This window comes from Panthera tigris, chromosome E1 (assembly GCF_018350195.1).
Source record: "Panthera tigris isolate Pti1 chromosome E1, P.tigris_Pti1_mat1.1, whole genome shotgun sequence".
Classification (NCBI taxonomy): domain Eukaryota; kingdom Metazoa; phylum Chordata; class Mammalia; order Carnivora; family Felidae; genus Panthera; species Panthera tigris.
Genome location: NC_056673.1, coordinates 24,907,372 through 24,933,545, shown reverse-complemented (window position 1 = coordinate 24,933,545; position 26,174 = coordinate 24,907,372). Strand labels below are relative to the sequence as shown.

The 26,174-nt window shown below is 36.9% G+C and overlaps 1 protein-coding gene across 2 annotated transcripts in view; it reads left to right on the top strand.

Annotated features, from left to right (window-relative positions):
- Positions 1-26,174, top strand: part of USP32 (ubiquitin specific peptidase 32) — a 243,513-nt gene that overhangs the window by 185,520 nt on the left and 31,819 nt on the right. The window contains exons 13-21 of one of the 2 annotated variants that reach the window (XM_042965446.1): positions 4,386-4,581; positions 9,645-9,820; positions 10,604-10,744; positions 16,431-16,548; positions 20,696-20,850; positions 22,095-22,176; positions 22,980-23,054; positions 23,833-23,971; positions 24,180-24,285. In XM_042965446.1, coding sequence (XP_042821380.1) covers positions 4,386-4,581; positions 9,645-9,820; positions 10,604-10,744; positions 16,431-16,548; positions 20,696-20,850; positions 22,095-22,176; positions 22,980-23,054; positions 23,833-23,971; positions 24,180-24,285 — 1,188 coding nt within the window. Of the gene's footprint in view, positions 1-4,385; positions 4,582-9,644; positions 9,821-10,603; positions 10,745-16,430; positions 16,591-20,695; positions 20,851-22,094; positions 22,177-22,979; positions 23,055-23,832; positions 23,972-24,179; positions 24,286-26,174 lie in introns of both variants that reach the window. The other variant, XM_042965445.1, reaches the window with a different exon arrangement.

The window sequence follows — 26,174 nt, the reverse complement described above, 5'->3', positions numbered from 1 at the left end:
CTTCCCAAGTGATGCTAATGTGCCACTAAGTTGGAGAACCGCTAAAAGAGAAATTCCAGAATATCTCTCCCCGAAGGAAGAAGACTGTATTGGCAGATAAGAAAAAAAAAAAAAAAAAAAAAAAAATCAACTATTGGAACTGAAAAGCAAGTTCCGGAGCAAGTAATACATTCAATAAGCAATCAGTTACTACTATACTCTCAGTATTTGCAGCACATTATGAAAACAGAAGTTTGAGACAATAATCCTCACTAGGACAATGGCTATCAATTTTGACTGCATAATAGGATCACATAAAGACCTTTTAAAAAAAAGAAAAGAAATGCCTCTGTTCCACTCCAAACCTAATAAATCAGAAACCATTGGAGTAATATAAGTCATTTTTGTTCACTGAAAATTTCTTTTGAAATCTAAATTTAATGCATTTTTGCTGATATGAACTCAATATCAGAAAAACTTTGAGAAAATAAGTATTATCTCTAAGAAATTGCTGTGAAATCCACACACTGAAAGCCAAACATATGATAAATGATGTAAACTACTCAAACCTAATTTACATGTCTACTTCTTTGGCCATGAGTCATTTTGGTTCTTTTGTTCTGTTGTCCATACAATTTTGACTTTGATGGATAGTGTAATTTAAAATACTATGGGGTGCCTGACTGGCTCAGTCGATAGAGCATGCAATTCTTCAGTCTCTGGATTATGAGTTCAAGCCCCACGTTAGGCATAGAACTTACTTAAAAAATATATATGTGTGTGTGTGTGTGTGTGTGTGTGTGTGTGTGTGTGTGTGTGTGTATGTGTGTATATATATATATATATATGTGTGTGTGTGTGTGTGTGTGTGTGTGTGTATATGCCAATGACCCAAAATCCTATTTAATGTAGATTCCCAATTTCTAGTCATTTCTGTACTGTGGTCATCTTATTTTGCCATATAATGCCCATGCTATTATTTGCTTAATACGTTTATGTAAGTAACTTTATCATTTTAATTATATTTTATCATTTTTATGTAAATATTTTAAAAGTAAACTTTATATCACTATCTTTTTTTTTTTTTAATATTTTTAATGTTTATCTTTGAGACAGAGAGAGACAGAGCACGAGCAGGGTAGGGACAGAGGGAGAGAGGGAGACACAGAATCTGAAGCAGGCTCCAGGCTCTGAGCTGTCAGTACAGGGCTTGATGCAGGGCTCGATCTCACAGACCGCGAGATCATGACCTAAGCTGAAGTCGGATGCTTAACCGACTGAGCCACCCAGGCACCCCTATATCACTATCTTAAATAGAAAATCAGTGTCACACTCCAGAAATAGGTCAAATAAAAATAAATTCAGTGAAAATAAGATATAATATCAAATTCTAGCTAAATAGTGTTGCCCTTTAAAGACTAGTGTTAAAGCCTGTTCTCTGTTAAAAAGAGAAGTTATTAAATGTTATATCAGCAGATCAAGTATTAGATTAGCACATTAATCTGTTTGTTTTTTTTTTTTTAGATGTTTATTTATTTTAAAAGAGAGAGCATGGGCAGGGCGGGAGTGCAGAGGGAGACCGAGAATCCCACTGACAGTTCGTGGGTTTGAGCCCTGCATTGGGCTCCACACTGACAGTGAAGAGCCTGCTTGGGATTCTCTCTTCCTCCCTCCCTCCCTCTCTCCCTCTCTGCCCCTCCCCTGCTTGCTCTCTCTCTCTCTCTCTCTCTCTCTCACTCTCTCTCTCAAAATAAATAAAACTTAAAATATGAATTTGTATACTTCTGAATTGTTTGAAGTTTTAAACAATTGCTGTTTTTAAAAATTTAATCCATAAAGTGAATTGGGCTGTAGAAACCTGGGTTTTATTCTCATTCTTCTTGCCACTCTATTAAAGGCACTGAAATTTCTTCAGAACTGGCTTCTGAAGGATCTACGAATTGATGGTATTCACCTGGTTTATAGATCAAAGAGGAGAAAGCATATAATAAAATGTTGATACAGTGTCTCCCTGTTTGGGCTAAAATTAGAGATGCTATAATTGCATTAAAAGAAACTAAAGCACCCACTGTGCTATTGCTATGCTGTTACTTGGAGTTTGTCTTTTAAATTTGATGTGTTTTTTTTCTTGGGGTGCAATTATTTACTTTATGAGCAGTGCCTTCAGTGATCAATTTTATCTACTAAAATGCATGTCAGTGTTTACTGAATGCCACTTGAGTTCTTCTACCCATGCTCTTGTGTATCTCCTCAGATGCCTACGGGATCTTGTTTTACTGGTTAATTCCTTCAGTCTTTCTCTTTCCCCTCTCAGTTACAAATATCCTAATCTTCTAAAAACATTCACAATGCACATTCTCATAGCACCTTTCCTCCTGCTTCTCTGCAAGTCTTATCTTTCTGTTTTTCCATTACTAAACTTAGTAGCAAATAATTCTATGCAAGCAGTCTCTGCTTCTGGTACTGCAAAATCTCTTGATTTCTCTCTCATCATTCAGATTCAGTGTCCTTCTCAGATTCTTCCATTGTCTATTCTGTAAATATTGTTCTCTCATTGTTCTACATACAACATTTTCTTATGCTTTAGGAAGTCTCTTGAGCTCCAGAATTTTATATTTAGCCTCTTTTTCTGTCCTGAACACAGGACTCAAGTGTCTAGGTAACTCAAACAAGAATATTCCCAAATAAGCTCTTTCCCCAAATGATCCCATTAACTCACATACTTTACCTTATGAAAGTGTCAACTCGCATCTAGTTGTCTTCACCAGCACCTCAGGTTCTACTTTGGAATTATCTTTGCCTCTTTTTCATGTAGTTGTCAATTTTTTTCACCTCCTACATATCCTAAGTCCATGTTTTCTCCATCTCCTTATTTCTGAATCTAGCTTTATGGTATAGTAGCTTATCATCTCTTGCCTTGAATTATTGTAGGAGTCTTCTAACTTGTGTCTCAATTTTCAGTTTCTGTCTCTAGTCCTTTCTGTAGTTTTAAAGCAAAAAATGGATTATAGTGTTCCCCTGTTTGAAACCCTCTCACAGGAAAATCCTGTGAATATAATGTTAAGTGAAAGAAAAAGAAACCATATGCTGTTTTTTAAATGTAATACATATTGGGGTGCCTAGCTGACTCAGTCAGTTAAGCTTCTGACTTTGGCTCAGGTCATCAGGTCATGATCTCGCAGTTCATGAGTTCCAGCCCTGCCTTGGGCTCTCTGCTGACAGCATGGAACTTGCTTCAGATCCTTTGTTCCCCTCTCTCTCTGCCCTTCCCCTGCTTGCACTCTCACTTTCTCTCTCTCTCTCTCTCTCTCTCTCTCTCTCAAAAATGAATAAAATAAAAAACATTTTAATAATAAAAATTAAAAAAATAAAATTTAATAACAACCAGAATGATAGTTCACATTTACTAAATGCCAGGCACTTTACATGTGTTGCTCATGTAATCTTTGCAATAACTCTAAGATAAATATGAATATTATCCTGATTTGTACTCCTGAAGAAACTGGAGCTTAGAAATTTACTTACTGTGAAAGGCCGAATAGCTGGTATGTCACAGCACTCCCCATAATTCTAACTATGTACTCCATGCTATTTATTTTTTACATATACATACATGTTTTCAGTCACAAAAAAATAAACACATCAAAGTGTCAACTAATGCTAAATGCTGGAATCTGAATACTTGTAATATTTTTGTTCATATTTTTCTAGATTTCCTACAGTAACACTATAATCTGTAATAATAAAAAGAGCAAATATTTAATTTTTTAATATCAAAAAAAATCTTCCGTGGTTTTCAATTTTCAACAGAATAAACTCTAAATAATTTTATGTCGGGGGCACCTGACTGGCTGGCTCAGTTGGTAGAGCATGTGACTCTTGATCTCAGGGTTATGCGTTTAAGCCCCACATTGGGCATAAGATTACTTCAAAAATACATATATACATACATCACTCACTCACTCATTCATTCACTCACTTTGTGTTACAGAGTGCTTTGCAATATGTTCCCAGTCCACCTCTTCCCCTTTGAAGAAATTAAAATTTAGTTATATGGTAAAATGTTCTTGGGGGGGCCTGGGTGGCTCAGTCGGTTGAGCGTCCGGCTTTGGCTCAGGTCATGATCTCGCTGCTTGTGAGTTCGAGCCAAGCGTTGGGCTCTGTGCTGACAGCTCAGAGCCTGGAGCCTGCCTCGGATTCTGTGTCTCCCTCTCTCTCTGCCCCTCTCCTGCTCGTGCTCTCTCTCCCAAAAATAAAGCAAAACATTAAAAAATATTTTAAAAAATTGTATCTTCTCTATTAAAAAAATGTTCTTAATTGGTGGTAGCTAACTATAGGAGAATTAGAAGCAATAGATAATTTGGGGATTCATCTTATGCCTTAATCTCTGACTTCATGATTTTTAGGATGCCAGCCCTGTTGTAATTGAGCCATCATCTATTCTGAATGGAGGAAAACACTCATTTGGAACAGCAGTACACTCTGTAGAGCAAAGTGAAGATAGAATCGGAGGTGGCGGCCTCAGTTATATGAACACCACAGAGGAGAGATTTTCAGACAACATTTCTACTGCGTCTGAAGCCTCAGAAACGGCTGGCAGTGGTAAGTATGACTTGTTTCCCATAAAGTTTATTCAGGGTTACTTCTTAAAGAAGTATACTTTGTCAGAGAGTGTGCTTGGTAGGATATAATCAGGCTTTCATTCACAGAAATAAGTTTTGAGGTGGAGGGGGTGTTTTATTTTTTAATTTTTTTTTTTTTTAATTTTTTTTCAACGTTTTTTATTTATTTTTGGGACAGAGAGAGACAGAGCATGAACGGGGGGGGGGGCGGGGCAGAGAGAGAGGGAGACACAGAATCGGAAGCAGGCTCCAGGCTCTGAGCCATCAGCCCAGAGCCTGACGCGGGGCTCGAACTCACGGACCGCGAGATCGTGACCTGGCTGAAGTCGGACGCTTAACCGACTGCGCCACCCAGGCGCCCCAGTTATTTTTTAATTTTTAAATTTAATTTAAATCCACATTAGTTAACATATAATGTAATAATGATTTCAGAAGTATAATTTAATGATTCATCACTTACATATAACACCCAGTGTTCATCCCAACAAGTGCTTCCTTTTTGTTGTTGTTGTTAAAGTTTATTTATTTTTGAGAAAGACAGAGACAGTGTGAATGGGGGGATGGCAGAAAAAGAGGGAGAGAGAAAATCCCAAGCAAGCTCTATTCTGTCAGCACAGAGCCCTATGTGGGGCTCGAACTCACAAAACCATAAGATTATGACCTGAGCCGAAACCACGAGTCGGACACTCAACCAACTGAGCCACCCATGCACCCCTAACTAGTGCCCCCCTTAATGTGCATCACCCAGTAAGCCCACTCCCCCTACCCAACACCCATCCAGCAACCCATCCAATAAGTTTGCTCTCTGTATTTAAGGGTCTCTTATGGTTTGCCTCTCTCTTTTTATCTTATTTTTCCTTCCCTTTCTTTATGTTCATCTGTTTTGTTTCTTAAATTCCACATATGAGTGAAATCGTGATATTTATCTTTCTCTGACTGACTTATTTCACTTAGCATACTACACTCTAGTTCCATCCCCGTTGTTGCAATTTTTACAAATGGCAAGATTTCATTCTTTTTGATTGCCAATATTCCATTGTGTATATATACACATCTTCTTTATCCATTTGTCATTCAAAGGACATTTGGGCTCTTTCCACAATTTGGCTATTGTTGATAGTGTTGCTATAAACATTGGGATACATGTGCCCCTTTGAATTAGCATTTTTGTATCCTTTGGATATATCCCTAGTAGTGCAATTGCTAGGTTGTAGGGTAGCTCTATTTTAATTTTTTGAAGAGCCTCCATACTGCTTTCCAGAGTGGCTGCACCAGTTTGCATTCCCACCACCAGTACAAAAGTGTTCCCTTTCCTCTGCATTCTCACCAACATCCATTGTTTCCTGATTTCTTAATTTTAGCCAATATGATAGGTGTGAGGTGGTGTGAGGTATCTCACTGTGTTTTAATTTGTATCTCCCTGATGATGAATGATGTTGAGCATCTTTTCATGTATCTGTTAGCCATGTAGATGTCTTCTTTGGAAAAGTGTCTGTTCATGTCTTTTGCTCATTTCTTTACTGGATTTGTTTTTTGGGTGTTGAGTTTTATAAATTCTTTATAGATTTTGGATACTAACCCTTTATCCAATATGTCATTTGCAAATATCTTCTCCCATTACAAAAGTTGCCTTTTAGTTTTGCTGATTGTTTCCTTTGCTGTACAGAAGTTTTTTTATCTTGATGAGCTCCCAATAGTTCGTTTTTGCTTTTGTTTCCTTTGCCTCCAGAAACATATCTATTAAGAAGTTGTTGCAAGCTGATGTCAAAGAGGTTGTTGCCTGTTTTCTCCCCTGGAATTTTGATGGTCTCCTGTCTTAACGTATAGGTTTTTCATCAATTTTGGGTCTATTTTTGTGTATGGTGTAAGAAAGTGATCCACATTCATTCTTCATCATGTTGCTGTCCAGTTTTCCCAGCACCATTTGCTAAAGAGACTGTCTTTTTCCCATTGGATATTCTTTCCTGCTTTGTCAAAGATTAGTTGACCATATATTCGTAGGTCCATTTCTGGGTTCTCTATTCTGTTCCATTGATCTATGTGTCTGTTTTTGTGCCAGTATCGTACTGTCTTGATGATTACAGCTTTGTAATACATCTTAAAGTTCAGAATTATGATTGTTTTTCCTTTTCCAGGATTGTTTTGGCTATTTGAGGTCTTTTCTGGTTCCGTACAAATTTTAGAATTGTTTGTTCTAGCTCTGTGAAGAATTCTGTGTTATTTTGATAGGGAATTCATTTAATATTTAGGTTGCTTTGGATAGTAACAATTTTAACAATATTTGTTCTTCCAATCCGGGAGCATGGAATGTTTTCCCATTTTTTGTGTGTCTTCAGTTTTTCATAAGCTTTCTATAGTTTTCAGCATATAGATCTTTTTTACGTCTTTGGTTACGTTTATTCCTAGGTGTTTTATGGTTTTTGGTGCAATTGTAAATGGGATTGATTCCTTGGTTTCTCCTTCTGCTGCTTCATTATTGGTGTATAGAAATGCCACATATTTCTGGCTGGGGGCACCTGGGTGGCTCAGTCAGTTGAGCATCCGACTTTGGCTCAGGTCATGATCTCACAGTTCGTGAGTTCGAGCACCGCGTTGGGCTCTGTGCTGACAGCTTGGAGCCTGGAGCCTGCTTCGGATTCTGTGTCTCCCTCTCTCTCTGCCCCTTCCCTGCTCATGCTCTGTCTCTCAAAAATGAATAAAGTTAAAAAAAAATGCCACATATTTCTGTATGTTGATTTTATATTCTGTGACTTTGCTGAGTACATGTATCAGTTCTGGCAGTTCTTTGGTGGAGTCTTCTGGGTTTTCCACGTAGAGTATCATGTTGTCTGTGAAGAGTAAAAGTTTGACTTCTTCCTTGCCAATTCTTTTTGATGTCTGATTGCTGAGGCTAGGACTTCCAACACTATGTTGAACAATTGTGGTGAGAGTGGACGTCCCTGTCATGTTCCTGACCTTAGGGGGAAAGGTCTCAGTTTTTCCCCATTGAGGAAGATACTAGCAGTGGGTCTTTCATATATGGCTTTTATGATCTTGAGGTATGTTCCTTTTATCCCTATTTTCTTGAGAGTTTTTTTATCAAGAAAAGATGCTGTATTTTGTCAAACAATTTTCTTGCATCTATTGAGAGGATTGTGTAGTTCTTATCTTTTTTGTATTACTTGTGAATATTGAACCAGCCCTGCAGCCTAGGAATAAATCCCACTTGATCGTGGTGAATAATTCTTTTAATGTATTGTTGGATTTGGTTTGCTAGTATCTTGTTGAGAATTTTTGTATCCATGGGGAAATCTCCTTTTGTGGGATCTTTGTCTGGTTTTGGAATCAAGGTAATGCTGGCCCATTCACAGAAATAAGTTTTGAATGAAATGGTCAATTATGTTTCTTGAATTCATTAGTAGCTTTACAAAGAGAAGCTCTTCTATATTCTACTTCATTAATCTCTCAATTTGAAAATATATTCACTGATTAAGCCACTTCTCTCCATATTAAATTATTTTGTCGGGTGCCTGGGTGACTCAGTTGATTAAACATAGGACTTCCGCTCAGGTCACGATCTCACAGTTTGTGAGGTCAAGCCCCACATTGTGATACTCTTCAGATACTCTGCCCCATCTCTCTGCCCTGTCCCCGCTCACTCTTTCTTTGTCTCTCTCACTCATTCTCTCACTCTTTCTCTCTCTCTCTCTCTCTCTCTCTCTCTCAAAATAACTTAAAAAATATTTTGTTAATAAGTTTAGATTTAAGAAGACTATTTTTGAGAAAAGTCTAAATTTCCATCTCCAAGACTCTCTCTGCTTTCATTGGATTTAAAGCATCCTCATACCAGATTCTACAGACATTTCAGGCCAGAACTGGGGGATTATTTTGTAAAACTATTGACAAAAGTCATAATGCTTCCCATAATCCCCCTCACTCCTTGGTACCTATCTAAAATTCAGTGTTTCTATACATTTGGATGAAATGGCTTGATGTTTTTGTGGCCCAACTGAATTGAGTTGATCCCTGTTACTCTGCTGATAACAGTAGCAGGACTCTTAGACTTACTTTCTTGTTATTTCATCTTTGAGATCTTTTTTCCTTTCCATGGAGGGAGCATTCAAATTGGACAGAGCTAGCATCTTCTCTACAAAGTTCTTTGTAGAATCTACTCCTTGTTCCCCATCTGACATTATAGTGATCACTTAGCAGCCCTAGAAGTGCTCCCTCTCATGAGCCTTAACACCAAGATTATTTCTTAACCCTCTTAAGGTCCTTTTTGATATGTGCTCACTCTGACCTGTGCTATCCACAGGCTAAGCAGTGCCACAGATAGGAGATTTAAAGTGATTGATGGCTAGAATGTTTACCCTAGATTAGCCTATAGTTTAGACTTGAAATACCTTAAAATACCATTGAGGTTCACAACTCTAGGTCATCATTAATCATTTTTCTGTGTGCATCTTTCTTTTGTAACCTGTATGTCTTCCTTTGAAATAAGTTTATTAGGAAACCATTCCTTCCCCTCTGGTACTCTTCTATTCTTGTTTTAGCTCCTTCCCTTTGGTTTAGAGACTTCTCCTCCTCCTCCCCCTACCCCCTATCCCTACCCCTTACCCCTTCTTCTTCCCCTCTTTTCCTCCCCCCCTCTTTTTTTTAATACTTCTTCTTATCACCATTATCTACTAAGAACATTTGGAATGTGTTTATAGGTGGAAGAGAAGAATTAGAGGTGACTGTGTGAGAGCCCAGCTATTTGGCCATACTTCTTTTTCTGTCAAAGGATGTGTAATTCTTGTGACTTACTAGATATTTTAGGAGGTTGGCCAAATGTCCATTTGGTGACAGTTTTTAAAGCTTTTCTTCCACCTAGTGTTATGCTAGGTGTTTTCCAGAAAAAATACATGTATATTTCCTATCTTCTACAGAGTTATCAGAATATTATACTGTACTGACTGACATGCCAACACAAAAATAGCATAATACATGGACACTGAGTTCATATCTTCAAGCCTATGTATAATAACTAAAAATAAAGAGATTCCATCCTCTTTTCCCTTACAGGCTTTCTGTATTCTGCCACACCAGGGGCAGATATGTGCTTTGCTCGACAGCATAACACTTCTGACAACAACAACCAATGTTTGCTAGGAGCCAATGGGAACATTTTGTTGCATCTCAGTCCTCAGAAACCAGGGGCTATTGATAACCAGCCATTAGTAACTCAAGAACCAGTAAAGGTAAGTGATTTGACATCTACTTAAAATAATTCTCTTTCAAGTGGCAAATAAATTTCTTTCTAGGGGTTTTAACACATAGCACAACATTCATACATTCATGATTCACTTAATTAACCTGGTGTAGATGGATATCTCTGCATAGTACACATCTGTGAGAATATTTTATGATTTAGAGAATATTTTATGATATAGAAGCAGTAGTAATCTTTAAAAGTATTCTTGGGGCTCCTGGGTGGCTCAATCGGTTAAGTGTCTGACTTCGGCTCAGGTCATGATCTTGCAGTTTGTGAGTTTGAGCCCTGCATCAGGCTCTGTGCTGACAGCTCAGAGCCTGGAGCCTGCTTTGGATTCTGTCTCCTTCTCTCTCTGCCCCTCCCCACTTGTGCTCTGTCTCTCTGTCTCTCAAAAATAAATAAATGTAAAAAAAAAAAAAAAATTCTTAGGACAGCTACTGTGAAAATGTAATTTTATTGTTATGTGGATTTTTTTTCCCTAAAATAATATTTTCTACTGTGTTTGAAAGAAATCTGTGAAAACCAGTCTTATTTCCAGATGCTCTAATGATTTTTCAAATAATTTTCCTTGAGTTATCTTCCTTAAATAATTTATTTTGAAAGTTACAAATAAAAATCTCTTATAGAAAATTCATTTTTTTTCCAGTAACATAAAACTGAGTCGTGACATACGTGTTTGTTCTCCTGTGTCTAGGTTATGTTAAAACACAAGACTCTGTAAAATACTAAAAATACTAAAAATCAACATTTGTGTTCCATTCTTTCTAAGGCTACATCGTTAACACTAGAAGGAGGACGATTAAAACGAACCCCACAGCTGATCCACGGAAGAGATTATGAAATGGTTCCAGAACCTGTGTGGAGAGCACTTTATCACTGGTATGGAGCAAACCTGGCCCTTCCTAGACCTGTAAGTATAACTAGTAGTGCTTTATCTAAGGAACAGTCCTAGTTTGGGTCTTCTGTTACTTTTCTATATGAATTTCACTATCTACAAATTAGTTCTTACCTGTGACAGCAGAATACTCAGTATCTGTAAATTAGTTGAACAAAATTTATGTTCCTTTTACATGTATTCATTCATTTGTTCAGACATTTACTGAGCACTGTTTTAGGTACCAACTCTTCAGTGATGTGTTTATGGGAGTGTGTGGCTACATGGAGTGGAGAGAATAGTCACTGAATTAAGTAAAGTCAAGGATATTATGAGGCTAGGCTATTAAATAAGTCATCCACATAAACACAGACTTTAGGATAATGCAGGACTTAGGCTGAGCAGAAGTCTGAAAGCCGGTGCCAAAAAGTTCAGTGAATATAGAGGAAGTGGTGTAGTAGTTACTTCTGAAACTGTAATTTGCATTAACCACACAGGCATCCAGTTAGGGATTGATTCTTCCCATAGCGGTTGGTAGATTTTTGTGTTTTGTCTTTTTGAAGGAAGGACACAAAAATGATCACAACAAATGATAACAGGAATTCAAGGCTTGTGAATGCTGATTGTTGCCATTACTAGGATGAGTCATTCAGAGCACAAATAAAATGTTCTAAAATAATTTAAAAGACTTGAAGTATATAATATCAAAATATTAATGAGTTTACTATACAACATCTGTTGTGCTTATACAGTAAACAACAGGACTCATTACCCTGAATACTTTGCATTGTCAATGCAGTAAAATACTTTGTAAAAAGGTTCTTTTTGTAGATCAAGAAACACTCTCCTTCATACAATGTCTGAGATAGAACTTTCTTTTTTTAAGCGTTTATTTATTTATTTTGAGAGAGAGCGTGTGGGGGGGGGGGGAGCAGAAAGACAGGAAGAGAGAGAGAGTCCCAAGCTGACAGCATGGAGTCCAGTGTGGGGCTCAATACCACAAACCATGTGGTCATGACCTGAGCCGAAATCAGCAGTTGGACACTTAACTGACTGAGCCACCAAGGCAGCCCCAAGATAGAACTTGCCCCAAGATAGAACTTTCTTATACTAGGAAAGTTTGCATGGATGAGATACAGTTACTTAGATCACTTCTAAAAAGAGTAAAATCTGCTATAAAGCTCTAGTGTATAATTTTGATGTTGATTTTGAGTTATTAATAATTATGTTTATTAAAAATTGTGTTTAAGTTGGAATCAGGAATTTAGTATTGTGTTTCTTGGCTCCAAAAGTTTCCTACTGTATTTGTCATCAGGACCCCTAAACAGATACATATAAATATGAATATACATAGATATATATACTATATGTACTTTATTCTTTATCTATAGTCTTTATATATACTTTATTTATCAGGAGCGGGGGTAGTCCTTCAGTTAGTCACTTAATTTCTGGGACTTTCCTGCTGTATCTTTTTTTTTTTTTTTTTACGTTTTTTTTTTATTTATTTTTGAGACAGAGAGAGACAGAGCATGAACGGGGGAGGGGCAGAGAGAGAGGGAGACACAGAATCGGAAGCAGGCTCCAGGCTCTGAGCCATCAGCCCAGAACCCGACGCGGGGCTCGAACTCACGGACCGCGAGATCGTGACCTGAGCTGAAGTCGGCCGCTTAACCGACTGAGCCACCTAGGCGCCCCTCCTGCTGTATCTTAAAAAAAATTTTTTTAATGTTTTTATTCATTTTTGAGAGACAGATACAGAGCACTAACAGGGGAGGCACAGAGAGAGAGGGAGACAGAATCTGAAGCAGGCTCCAGGCTCTGAGCTATCAGCACAGAGCCCAACACGGTTGAACCCACGAACCTTGAGATCATGACCTGAGCCAAAGTTGGACACTTAACTGACTGAGCCACCCAGGCACCCCTTAATTTCTGGGACTTTCCTGCTGTATCTTAATATTCTATATCTACAGGGAAAACATTGTTGATAATTATGTTTGACACATATATACTTTGATGTTTTAGAGGCTGCCTAGATTTGGATTACCAGTGTTCCAATCTCTAAATCCCAGTGTCCTCCTCTGTAAAATGAAGATAACAATATCTACTTCATTAGAGTTTTGATAATTAAATAATATGTATGATTAGGACAGCATCTGATTTATAGTAAGTGGTCAGTAAATATTGACTATTGCTAATATTATCATCATCATCATTATAATTATTAAATGAGTTTTTCAGAGCCCCATGCAAGGTCATGTTTCTACATTGAGGTCAGACAAATATTAAAGTAATTTTACTAGATCAAAGCTGCATTTTACTGGCTTAATAGTATTTTTTTAATCTCTAAATTTGCCTGCTTACAGGAAAAAGTGCTGTAAAAAAATTTAAATATGGTGTTTTCAGGTAGAGAATACTAAATGTATTGGCATGGCAAGGTTAAAAATTAATGTTTTTCACCTTCATACTTATATAAGTCATACTATTTATTTAAATAATATCTTTGGGGCACCTGGGTGACTCAGTCAGTTGAGCGTCCGACTCTTGATTTCAGCTCAGGTCATGATTTCACAGTTGTGAGATCGAGCCCGACATTGGGCTCTGCACTGAGTGTGGAGCCTGCTTAAGATTCTCTGTCTCTCTTTCTCTGTCTCTCTCTCTCTTCCCCCCCACCCACTCTGCCCTTCTCCCCTGCTGTGCTCACTCTTTCTCTCTCTAAATAAAATACAAATTATTAAAGTATATAGATACATATACACACCAAGGGGGCACCTGGGTGGCTCAGTCAGTTGAACATCCGACTTCAGCTCAGATCATGATCTCATGGTTTGGGAGTTCCAGCCTCACGTTGACTCTCTGTTGACAGTGTGTACCCCGCTTCAGATCCTCTCTCTCCCCCTCTCTCTGCACCTTCTCTGTTCGTGCTCACTCTCTCTCAAAAATAAATAGGGGCGCCTGGGTGGCTCAGTCGGTTAAGTGTCCGACTTCAGCTCAGGTCATGATCTTGCGGTCTGTGAGTTCAAGCCCCGCATCGGGCTCTGTGCTGACAGCTCAGAGCCTGGAGCCTGTTTCGGATTCTGGGTGTCTCTCTCTCTCTCTCTGACCCTCCCCCGCTCATGCTCTGTCTCTCTCTGTCTCAAAAATAAATAAATGTTAAAAAAATTTTTTAAAAATAAATAAATAAATAAATAAATAAATAAAATATTTTTAAAAAATACTTAATTTGTACATGTTGTACATGCTCAGTGATAAGTGACACACACACAAAAAAAAACAAAGAAATAAAAATAATGCCAAATCCTACTACTTAAAAGATAACCACTATTAACATTTTGGTGTGTATCTTTCTAAGCAGTGTGCATTCCTCTGTGCCTACTCATACATATACATATGTAAGTAGATATGTGTGGGTAATTTTATGAAATTGAATCATCTTATACCTGATGTTTTGTGACTGCTATTTTCAATCTAACATAGATGCTGTGGATATCATTCTAGGTCAGTAAATCTAGATCTGTACCATTATTTTCAGTAATTGCATAGTGTTCCTTTATATACTTTGCATATATATACACTTGCATATGTACATAAATCATAATTTATTAACTAATCACCTACTGATAGGCATTTAGTTTGCCTCTAGCACCTAATTATTAAAAAAAATTTCTGGAAAAAAAAATTTCTGGTGAGCGTTTTCTTTCCCAACATGGTGTGGTGATCTCTTTACGGTAAATTCCTGCAAATGGAATTGCATCTGTTGTTTGCAGTTGTCACTGAGGTTAAGAAGTTCAAAGACAAGAATAATTAAAATGTAAATAAATGTGTTTTGTATGTTTGTACATAAGAATTTGTTAATTTGTAATTTGCTCACGAAAGCACTTTTATCTTGGCAAGCAAGATGGGCATTATAAAAACTACTTCATTATCAGTTCAGATTCTGCCAAAGGTATGTTTTTATATGGCTTTACAACTACAGATACTGTTATTATTTTTTTTATTTAAGTAATCTCTCCCTACCCCGAGACCAAGGGGTAACATGTTCCTCTGAGCCAGGCAGGTGCCTCAGATACTGAATTATTAATTTTTCCTCAAATCATGTAAAACTGAAACCATAAGAATGATGGTTGGTTTTGTAGCTGTCAGTGCCTGTTTAGAAGTGGACAGACTTCTTCTAGCAGTCTTAGAGGAGAATACCAGGGAGAGAGTTACTGCTTATCATTTAAGTAGGATTTGAAAAACCTCCCAAGTGGAGCTTTTCGAGTGCCATACTATAGCCTGTCAGAATTTTAAGAAAAAGTACTAAAAGTGTGGTTTGTATCATTGTTTTTATCTGGTTCTTTACTGCCCCCTTTTGGTGTTGAAAAATGCTCTATTGCAGAAAACACTGGTTACTAGGGCAGAGGGAAATAAAATAAAGCCTGATCACTGGAGACTGTTAAACATTATGTAGAATTTTACGTTTTAAAGAGTGTTAATTCTGCTATCCTTTTGGAATACTAATTTGATAATGTTCAACTCTTAAAATTCATAGAGCAATATTTTTATAATGAAATGTTTTCCTGTATCTTTGGGCGGGCAAACACATTATTGCAGGGGATTACTGAGAAATTCTGTTTCTTTTTTTTTTTTTTTAAGGTTTATTTATTTTGAGAGAGAGAGTACAAGCGAGAAGGGCAGAGAGAACAAGAGAGAGAGAGAGAGAATCCCAAGCAGGTTTCGTGCTGTCAGCACGGAGCCTGATACTGGGCTTGATCCCACAAACCTTGAGATCCTGACCTGAGCCAAAATCAGGAGTCAGATGTTTAACTGACTGAGCCACCCAGGTGCCCCAGAAAAATCCTGTTTCAACAACATAAGTCTTAGTTTTGTACATCCAATGTAGTTGTTTTAATCATAGACAAAAATACACTGAACAAACCAGTTACACAGTAGAACATAGATAGCAAATTTTTTTTAAAGGTTTTTTTTTTCTTTTTTTTTTTTTGAGAGAGCAGGGAAGGGACAGAGGAGGGAGAGAATCCCAAGCAGGCACAGAACCTAATATGGGTGGGGCCTATTCTCATAAATGGTGAGATCATGACTTGAGCCAAAATCAAGCCAGTCGCCCAACCAACTGGGCCACCCAGGTGCCCCTAGATAGCAAATTTTTATATGAAAACATTTTTATCCTAAGTAATAAAATAAATAAAAATTGAAGCAAATTTATTATATTCTTTATTGAAGAAATAAGGTGTTTTCAAATGATGTCCAATGATAAGGTTTTATGAGAGAAGCACATTCATAGGTTTCTGAGAATATTGTAAAATAAATGTTCATACATTTCGGAGAATATCTTATGAGAGAAGTACGTTCATACACTTTTAAGAAAATTGCTACGCTTTGGCAAAAGGACTTGTAGTTAATGATACGACCTTCCATACTTTTTGACTTATACCTCTAGTCCTAGGAATTTGTCCATGGAGCTCCTGGGTGGCTCCGTCAGTTAAGCGTCCAATTCTTGATTTCAGCTCAGGTAATGATCTTGCAGTTCGTGGGTTCGAGCCCCACACCAAGCTCTGCGCTGACACTAGGGAGCCTACTTGGGATTCTCTCTCCCACACTCTCTCTGCCCTTCCCTTGCTCGCTCTAAATACATACATACATACATCTCAGAAATTAGATAAAAATGACAAATTTTGTTTCTTCTTTTATAGTGATCACATTATATCTTTCATGACAACAGGTAATCAAGAATAGCAAGACAGAAATCCCAGAGCTAGAGTTATTTCCTCGATATCTTCTCTTCCTAAGACAGCAGCCTGCCACTCGGACACAGCAGTCTAACATCTGGGTGAATATGGGTATGATGAGCCTGAGAATGTTTCCTCAGCATTTACCAAGAGGTAACTTAAGAATGCAGCAAGAATACCATGCATTTGTTGAAACAAACAAACAAACAAAACCCAAGTTGCTCGAAGTCTGGTGCCACTGTACTAATACACATTCCCATCTGCTTTCATTCAGAATCAGTAAATCATCAATGGGGCTTAGATCTATGGTCATGCGCAAGACTAGATGGGGTAGTGGCAAAATCTCAGCAGCAAACTGAGAAGAGTTGTTTCTTTTTCTGGCTAGTCAACATACAAAGAAAATAAATAGAAATATATTTCATATACTTTTTTTCTTTGAAAACCATCCATTGTAAATTATTTCCTTGACCTAAGGTAAAATCTGTCAGTCTGTGACTGACTAACTAATCTTTTCACCTCCACTCAAATATCTGAAAGTAATTTCTTTTGCAATATCATATTTTTGTTTGTTGGTTGGTGTTTTGGGGGACTTTTTTTGAGAAAACATGATACATTTCTCATGCTTGGCCCACAGAGCCTTTATAAAAAGACAGATAATATATATAAAATGAAGGATATATTTTTGAAAACTAAAATGATACATTGGCTTTGAAAAACATCAAGCCTATCAAAATGACATGAAAGTTCCCATTTTGATGTATTACATACAAAAAGCTCCCCCTTGATTTCTGTTACGTTAAATTTTATTGACAGGCAGGACTTGCCTTGTGCTTTTACTTTGTAAATATTTGACATTGTTCTTCAGCAGAAGTAATCAGTTCATCCATTTACACAAAATCTCAGACTTTGTGTTAATAATGCCACAATGTTATTATAATTAATATAACTTAGTATGTAAGAACCCAAACCAACTCTATAATCACTATCATCCCTCCCTTGAAATTAAATAGAATTAGTTTTATGCCTTTCTTAAAGGTTATATTCAAATTATATATGGAGATTCTTACACATATTGTTTGGTAAGAATTATAGCAAAGCATTGGCTTCTACCTAACCAAATTTTGTCTTTGGGGAAAATGTCAAAATCAAGGAACAGTGAAATAGAATCACTGTGAAACATTCTTGATTTAATTTTCCATTGAATAAAAGTATTTGCCTTGCTTCCATGGCACCCTAGCATATATTTTTTTCAATTCTCTTTGAAAGATAACATGAGAGGAAAAATGTGTTGTTGTGCTTTTAGTAAGTATTCTTTGTAACTCTTGTGCTGATCCTAGATTTTTGCTGCTTCTGTAAATTCCACTAGATTTGTTGGTGCTATTCAAAAACACAAAAGTATGTGTAATAAGTGGCTGCCTGCTTAATGAGCTATGCTATAAAAACTGTCTAGAATTCAAATAAATTTCTTATGTGGCTTAAGACCATGGAAATTGACTTGGACACTACACTTGCAAATGCTTTTGAATCCTAGAACTGGGTAGTTATTGCTCTAAATTTATTCTTAATTTGAAATTTTTATTCCTTACTAATTAGTTCTGAAATCAATCATTAATCATTTTGAAGTTTGTAAAAAAGATGCTTTCTTGCTGTAATCTTATAACTAATCCTCTGATGTATAATTGGAGAAATTTGCTCTATTACTTTCTGTTAGGAATTATTCTTTGCTCACTGATGATTGTAAAAGATTTGCTGTGCTGTGTGTTTAAAATTGATCATGGTTGGGTTTTGTTCTGCTGTAACATAGTTTTCATCTTTCTTCTTACTCAATGTATTAAGGGTTATTTACTAGGCTCTTTTACTCCTTTTGAAGTGACAGATGTACAAACCATGTTTAAAGCCTTCAATGTAGCCTTTTTGACAGAGAAAGCTACAGAGGCCTTTGTTTCTTATATGATTTTTCAACCTATTGTAGGTGAGTGAATTCTTTTTGGAAGTTCTTTAAAAAGTGGATGATACCAATACTTTTCTCTGCTTTGTTTAGTAGATGAAGACTTACATGCATTTAATAAGGGGAAAAAAGCTAAGTCTCCATTGAATGGGTAGAAAATTGCCTGGCATGTATACTTGTACCCTAGGTGGATTATATTGATATGCTAAGGGTTTTTTTGTTTTGTTTTGGGTTGTTCAGTAAACTATAACATGCTATATAGCTAGAGAGGACCATTTTAAGCTACAACTCTTGCCTGGGTTTTTGGCTGAAAAATTAACCAGGGTTTAGTAGATTGTTTTAGCAAACAATTTTTGACTTCCATAATCCCTTGTCATTTCATCCACCTTCTCTTTTGAAGTATGTGGTTAAACATGATATATTCTTTCTTTACTTTTCACTCTTTTCCCTTGCTGCCATTGTTTTTGTTTCTTGAGCCCTCTAGGAATTAAAGATCATGTCTGCTATCTTCTTACTGGGCAGGCAGGCCATACGGTTTTCCTCCTACCTTTTCAGCAGGGCGATTTTTTTTTTTTTTTTTTTTTTTTTTAATTCACGGGAAGGTTCTTGATTTCACTTTTAACTCTGCTTGGTAGAGTGTATGCCTACTTAGAATTCTAAACAAAAGTTTCTTATGTAATTGTACTAATGTGCCAGGTTATTGGGGCACTTAATGACTGAGAATGATAGGGTTAGTAATTCACAGATAGTTTATTTTAAGAAAGTGGGTCAGGGGGTGCCTGGGTTGCTCAGTCAGTTAAGCATTTAACTCTTAATCTTGACTCAGGTCACGATCGCACAGTTTGTGGGATTGAGCCCCACGTCAGGCTCTGTCCGCCCTGACAATGTGGAGCCTGCTTGGGATTCTCTCTCTCCCTCTGTCCTTCCCTTAGTCACGCTCTCTTGCTCTCTTTCTCAAAATAAATAAACTTTAAAAAAAGGGAGAAAGTGGGTCAGGTTGCTAAATAACAAAAATTCAACCAAGGAAATTTTAAAGATCTAATTGGCTTTATTAATCAATTTATGAATTTGGCAGCATCCTGTCTAGCAAGTAGTAGGGAGCTTCCAAGGGCTTACAGAAAAGGAAAGGTTTTTTTTTTTTTTTTCTTATTTTTTTTTTAATTTTTTTTTTTTTTTAACGTTTATTTATTTTTTTGAGACAGAGAGAGACAGAGCATGAACAGGGGAGGAGCAGAGAGAGAGGGAGACACAGAATCCGAAACAGGCTCCAGGCTCTGAGCTGTCAGCACAGAGCCCGACGCAGGGCTCGAACTCACGGACCGTGAGATCATGACCTGAGCCGAAGTCGGACGCTTAACTGACCAAGCCACCCAGGCGCCCCCTTTTTTTTTTTTTTTTTTTTTTTTTTTTTTTTTTTTAAACTAAAGGTTTTTAAAGGTAGAGAGGGAGTGGAAAAAGGGAAACTATTAGCAAAGATTCCACTGTTTTAGGCAAGGTCTCCCTCTTAAGGGGAATGGTAGGAGTCTATCAGTAAATTTCCTAGTACTGACAAAGAAATTCCTATGTTGACTGGTTAAAGGTTACATTTCTGGGGGTTTGAAACTGCAGTTAGGTTAGGTTTTAAGTCCTGGTTTATTGACTTAAGGCTTTAACCTAAGTGATGCCATTTTGGGCCAGTGGTTTTCTTTTCAATGAATCCAGTTAACTGTGGAATTCAAATCCAGTCCCATATTATCTTCCCCATTCTTACACTGAATTTTGGTTTTGCTATTGCACATAATAACCCTGCCGAGGACAGCCAAGATACCAGGGTCAATTGTTGATACATGCCACCTTTCTTGGGATCCAAATACTGCCTATTAATTTGGGCCTCTGATTTTGTTGCTCTTCCTTTCAAAGTTAAGACTGACTTTAAACTTACTTTAACACAGTTGGTCTCCTGTCTTCATTTTACAGCTTTATTTTAAAGCTTCTTCTTTTTTTTTTAATGTTAATTTATTTTTGACGGAGACAGTGTGAATGGGGGAGGGGCAGACAGAGGGAGACACAGAATCTGAAGCAGGCTCCAGACTCCGAGCTGTCAGCACAGAGGCTGACGTGGGGCTCGAACCCACAAACCACGAGATCATGCCTGAGCCGAAGTCGGATGCTTAACTAAGAGACCCAGGCACCCCTAAAGCTTCTTAATTTTTAAAATTATTAAAGCTATAATTCTCATTTCTCATCATTATTTTCTGAAATAGTCATTGCTGATCAGGGAGCTCTTTTTTATATCTGCCATTTTCCTTATCATGATTACTATGACCATAGGAAATGTACCTTCTCCGAATGCGCCCTTAAAGCGGGTCTTAGCCTATACAGGCTGTTTTAGTCGAATGCAGACCATCAAGGAAATTCATGAATATCTATCTCAGAGGCTACGCATCAAAGAGGAAGATATGCGTCTGTGGCTGTACAACAGTGAGGTAAGTCATCTCCTGTTGTAAGGTAATTTATATACACATGTTGAAAAGAATCAAATGGTACAAAAGTATATAGTGAAAATTCTTTGTTCCCAACCTCTGACCTCTATCTCCCACTTTCCTCAGAGGCAGTGCTATTAAATGCATATATGTTCTTCCTAATATATGCAGTGTGTTTTCAGATTATACTTTGAAATTGGATCATAAATAGTTTTAACCAGTTCTGCATTCCATTGTTCCCTCTTTGTAACATCCTCCTATGATCACCATTGAGAGACAGTATGGTAGAATAGTGAATAGCACGATTCCTGGAACCACACTGCCAGGGGTTAATCTTGTCTCTGCCACTTTAGCTGTATAACCCAGAGCAAGTTACTTAACTGTCTCAATTTTCTCATGAGTAAACAGGCAAAATAATAGATCTCGCTTAGAATTAAATGACTTAACTTTGTGAGCACTTTAAATAGGGCGAGCACAAACAAAAACGTGTAATTGTCCTGTATGATTTTATATTTTGGTTCTTTTTTTTAAATATTTATTTTTGAGAGAGACAAAGAGGACATGAGCGGGAGGGGCAGAGAGAGAGAGGGAGACACAGAATCCAAAGCAAGCTTCAGGCTCTGAGCTGTCAGCACAGAGCCCAACCAGGCTTGAACTCACAAGCTGTGAGATCATGACCTGAGACAGAGAGACAGAGAGAGACAGAGAGGACATGAGAGGGGAGGGGCAGAGAGAGAGAGAGGGAGACACAGAATCCAAAGCAGGCTCCATACTCTGAGCTGTCAGCACAGAGCCCAACACAGGCTCGAGTTCATAAGCCATGAGATCATGACCTGAGCCAAAATCAGATGCTTAACCAACTGAGCCACCCAGACACCCCTAGTTTTGGTTCACAAACATGTTTACTGAATTTCATACCAGGTACTAGAGAAAAGTTCTGTAAGTGCTTCAGAAAATCTAAATCTCAGTGAATTTCAGTTTGATGTATGGTGAGTCTTCTGATCTCCCCAAAATTCTGTTATAACTTTGTTTTAGAGACATAAAGTATTTGTTTATGAAGTTGACATTGTTTTTCTCTCATGTTGCCAACTAAATTATTAATATTTCTGAACAACTATAATATCCACATATCTGTCACATAAGTTATAGAACTTCAAGGATGTGTTTGTCATTCATTTTTATTTTATTTCCATTTTGTTTTAAATTTAGTAATCAATTTAACAAAAACATTTCCTCCTCCTTACCAGAATTACCTTACTCTTCTGGATGATGAGGATCATAGATTGGAATATTTGAAAATCCAGGATGAGCAGCATCTGGTAATTGAAGGTACAAAATGGAAGCATGCATCTATATTAGATTTTAGGGAAAGAATTTAAGGTTTAGTTACTCAATAATTCATTTTATAATTTTTCTAACTATTATAGTAAAGAAAAACTATTAAGGTCTTATGTAATCCTACATACTATCAAGATTGCTTTAAAAGAAAAATATGTCTACATTCATTGGCTGGCAATGGATGGAAATGGTGGGTAGAAACAAGTGAATTTGGTTATAAATTTACAAAATTTCTTAGAAATTTCAAGCTGCCTTTTTTGAGTTTGAGTAAGAAAACTAACTTTCTGGCACAGTTAGTGGCACAGGCTTTCATTAGTCATCAACACTGGTCACTCACCAACAAAGCTTACTTGTATATTCACATGTACATTTACTTAGTGGCATGCATGTGTCATTGAAAATTTAAAATGTGTCTTTTCCCATCAAGATTTTTGGAAACATTGCTAGCTGCCTTTGTATTAAAATAGAGTTTTACTCTAACAGTTGTCACAATTTAAGAAGGAATTGTGATAATTCTAATGCATTGAGTTTAAGAGCTTTAATTACATTTATCGATACTTGAGTATAATTTTAATTCAGGCAGGTAATTGAGGGAATAGCTTACTAATGAATTCTAATTAAGTGACTGTAAAGTCCCCAATATAGAGTTGGAATAGTTTTAGAATCAATTACAAAATTAACCCCTTTTTTTCAGTTTCTGGTTTATTTAGAAATAAACTCTTTTCAAAAAAAAAAAAAACAGAAGCAATTAAATGGATATAGATAACAAATTAACACATTTTCTGTCTTTCCAGTTCGCAATAAAGATATGAGTTGGCCTGAGGAAATGTCCTTTATAGCAAACAGTAGTAAAATAGATAGACACAAGGGTAAGTCTCTGATGTATTATTTTTAAAGAGATGATCTTAAAAGTCGTCGTCTTCTTCTTCTTCCTCTTCTTCTTCCTCTGCTTATGCTCATCCTCCTCCTCCTTCTTTTTTTTTTTAATTTTCTTATCTATTGAAGTGTTAACAACTTTTGGCCCTCTAGTTCAAAAGTGAACTAGTTCCCCTTTTACTTTACTTTTTCCTGAAGCATCACATTTTTTCTAACCTCACAATTAAATAATTTATATCTTTTTAGAGACCCGATACTAGGAGAGAATTGTTTGAATTCTAAAAAACTATCATAGCAGAGGTGCCTGGGTGGCTTAGTCAGTTAAGCATCCGACTTCAGCTCAGATCATGATCTCACAGTCCGTGAGTTTGAGCCCCGCGTCAGGCTCTGTGCTGACAGCTCAGAGCCTGGGGCCTGCTTCGGATTCTGTGTCTCCCTCTCTCTCTGCCCCTGCCCTGCTCATGTTCTGTCTGTCTCTGTCTCAAAAATAAATAAAAACATTTAAAAAAATTAAAAAAAAAAAACTATCATAGCAGTTAAAGAGAATCATTGCTACTTTTAGATCACAAATGAACTTGGATTATCATGATTGCCAGTGACATCCCATGAAAAACCTTCTCTACTTTTATCATTCCAAGACTGGATAAAGAAGTATTAGCTCCATTTAGCCAACTGAAAGAATTTTTAAAATCTTTGCATCAAATACAAGTAACTGTTTGGTCTGTGACATCTTACTATAGCTAAGCTTCTTTCTCATATTGTTTGTTCCAGTTCCCACAGAAAAAGGAGCCACAGGTCTGAGTAACCTGGGAAACACATGCTTCATGAACTCAAGCATCCAGTGTGTTAGTAACACACAGCCACTGACACAGTATTTTATCTCAGGGAGACATCTTTATGAACTCAACAGGTAATAATATTTCCTGATTCATATATATATTCTCTTTATAATTTTGATATGAACCCAAAAGTCGTATTTGCCCTATTTAGTATGAAATGAGGGGAAAGACATACTTGTTTAAAAAAGATATTTTGATGTGAGAAAATAGATGCTAGGCATTTCTGTGATTGTGATTTATGAGAATCTTTGGCAAAAATTCTCCTCTTTAAACTTCTAGGACAAATCCCATTGGTATGAAGGGGCATATGGCTAAGTGCTATGGGGATTTAGTACAGGAACTTTGGAGTGGAACTCAGAAGAATGTCGCCCCATTAAAGCTTCGGGTAAGCAGATTAAAATAATATGAAAGTATTTAAGTCCTAAGCAGTTGTTTAAGTAATTCTTTTTCTCCACATGCTTTTTATGTTTAGCTTTTTTAGTTTTAGTTTAACTAATGTTTTTTAGATCCTTCACTAGACATAGATGTCAAATACTTTTACTTGTTCAGATGTATGCAAAATACTGGGAAACAAAGTCACAGTCTAAATTTGGAATGTCATTCAGTTTACTAATTTATCAGATATCTTACTTGTATGTATAGTAAATCTTCCATTGTTAGTCCTTTACTATTAACAGTATTCTAACTGCAAGATATACCTCTGAGTCTAGTTAATGATACTCCATATATTTTTGACATTACTAAAGTAATTAATTCTATCTGTAGAATTTAAAAAAACTGAAAGAATTTAATTACTGAAATTCATGGATACAAATTTTGCATTAATATCATATGTAGTAAAGTTAGGGTTATTTTTTATCTTTATTTAAAAATAATACAAAAACTTTAAACTTAGTTTAAATTAATAATCATAATAGCTAAAAATTTGACAACTTAACCACTTCCAGGCACTATTCTTTTTTTTTTTTTCAATATATGAAGTTTATTGTCAAATTGGTTTCCATACAACACCCAGTGCTCATCCCAAAAGGTGCCCTCCTCAATACCCATCACCTACCCTCCCCTCCCTCCCACCCCCCATCAACCCTCAGTTTGTTCTCAGTTTTTAACAGTCTCTTATGCTTTGGCTCTCTTCTACTCTAACCTCTCTCTCTTTTTTTTTTTCCCTTCCCCTCCCCCATGGGTTTCTGTTAAGTTTCTCAGGATCCACATAAGAGTGAACACATATGGTATCTGTCTTTCTCTGTATGGCTTATTTCACTTAGCATCACACTCTCCAGTTCTATCCATGTTGCTACAAAGGACCATATTTCATTCTTTCTCATTGCCACATAGTACTCCATTGTGTATATAAACCACAATTTCTTTATCCATTCATCAGTTGATGGACATTTAGGCTCTTTCCATAATTTGGCTGTTGTTGAGAGTGCTGCTATAAACATTGGGGTACAAGTGCCCCTATGCATCAGTACTCCTGTATCCCTTGGGTAAATTCCTAGCAGTGCTATTGCTGGGTCATAGGGTAGGTCTATTTTTAATTTTTTGAGGAACCTCCACACTGTTTTCCAGAGTGACTGCATCAATTTGCATTCCCACCAACAGTGCAAGAGGGTTCCTGTTTCTCCACATCCTCGCCAGCATCTATAGTCTCCTGATTTGTTCATTTTGGCCACTCTGACTGGCGTGAGGTGATATCTGAGTGTGGTTTTGATTTGTATTTCCCTGATGAGGAGCGATGTTGAGCATCTTTTCATGTTCCAGGCACTATTCTAATGATATTTTGTGTGTATTAACTCCTTTAATCTTCTAAACAGTCCTGTAATATAAAGCATTATATTATCTTCATTTTATTATCTTCATTTTATGGCTCAGGAAACTAAGGTTCAGAGCAGTTAAATAGTTTGCCCAAGATTACAAGATAGTAAGTCCTCAGAGTTAAACATGAGGCTATTCTGCCTCTAGTAATAAAAGGTTATAAGACTAGATAGGTTAACTGTAAAAGAAAACTGTAACAGGAATTTTTCAATGAAAGCAAATGCTATTTTAATATTTCTGTCTTGGGGTGTCAGGGTGGCTCAGTCAGTTAAGTGTCAAACTCTTGATTTCGGCTCAGGTCATGATCTCATAGTTTCGGGAGTTCAAGCCCCTTATTGGGTTCTGTGCTGACAGTGTGGAGCCTGTTTGGGATTATTTCTCTCTCTCCCTTTCTCTCTCTCCCCCTCTCCTGCTCACACTGTCTCTGTCTTTCTCAAAATAAAAACCTTAAAAAATATA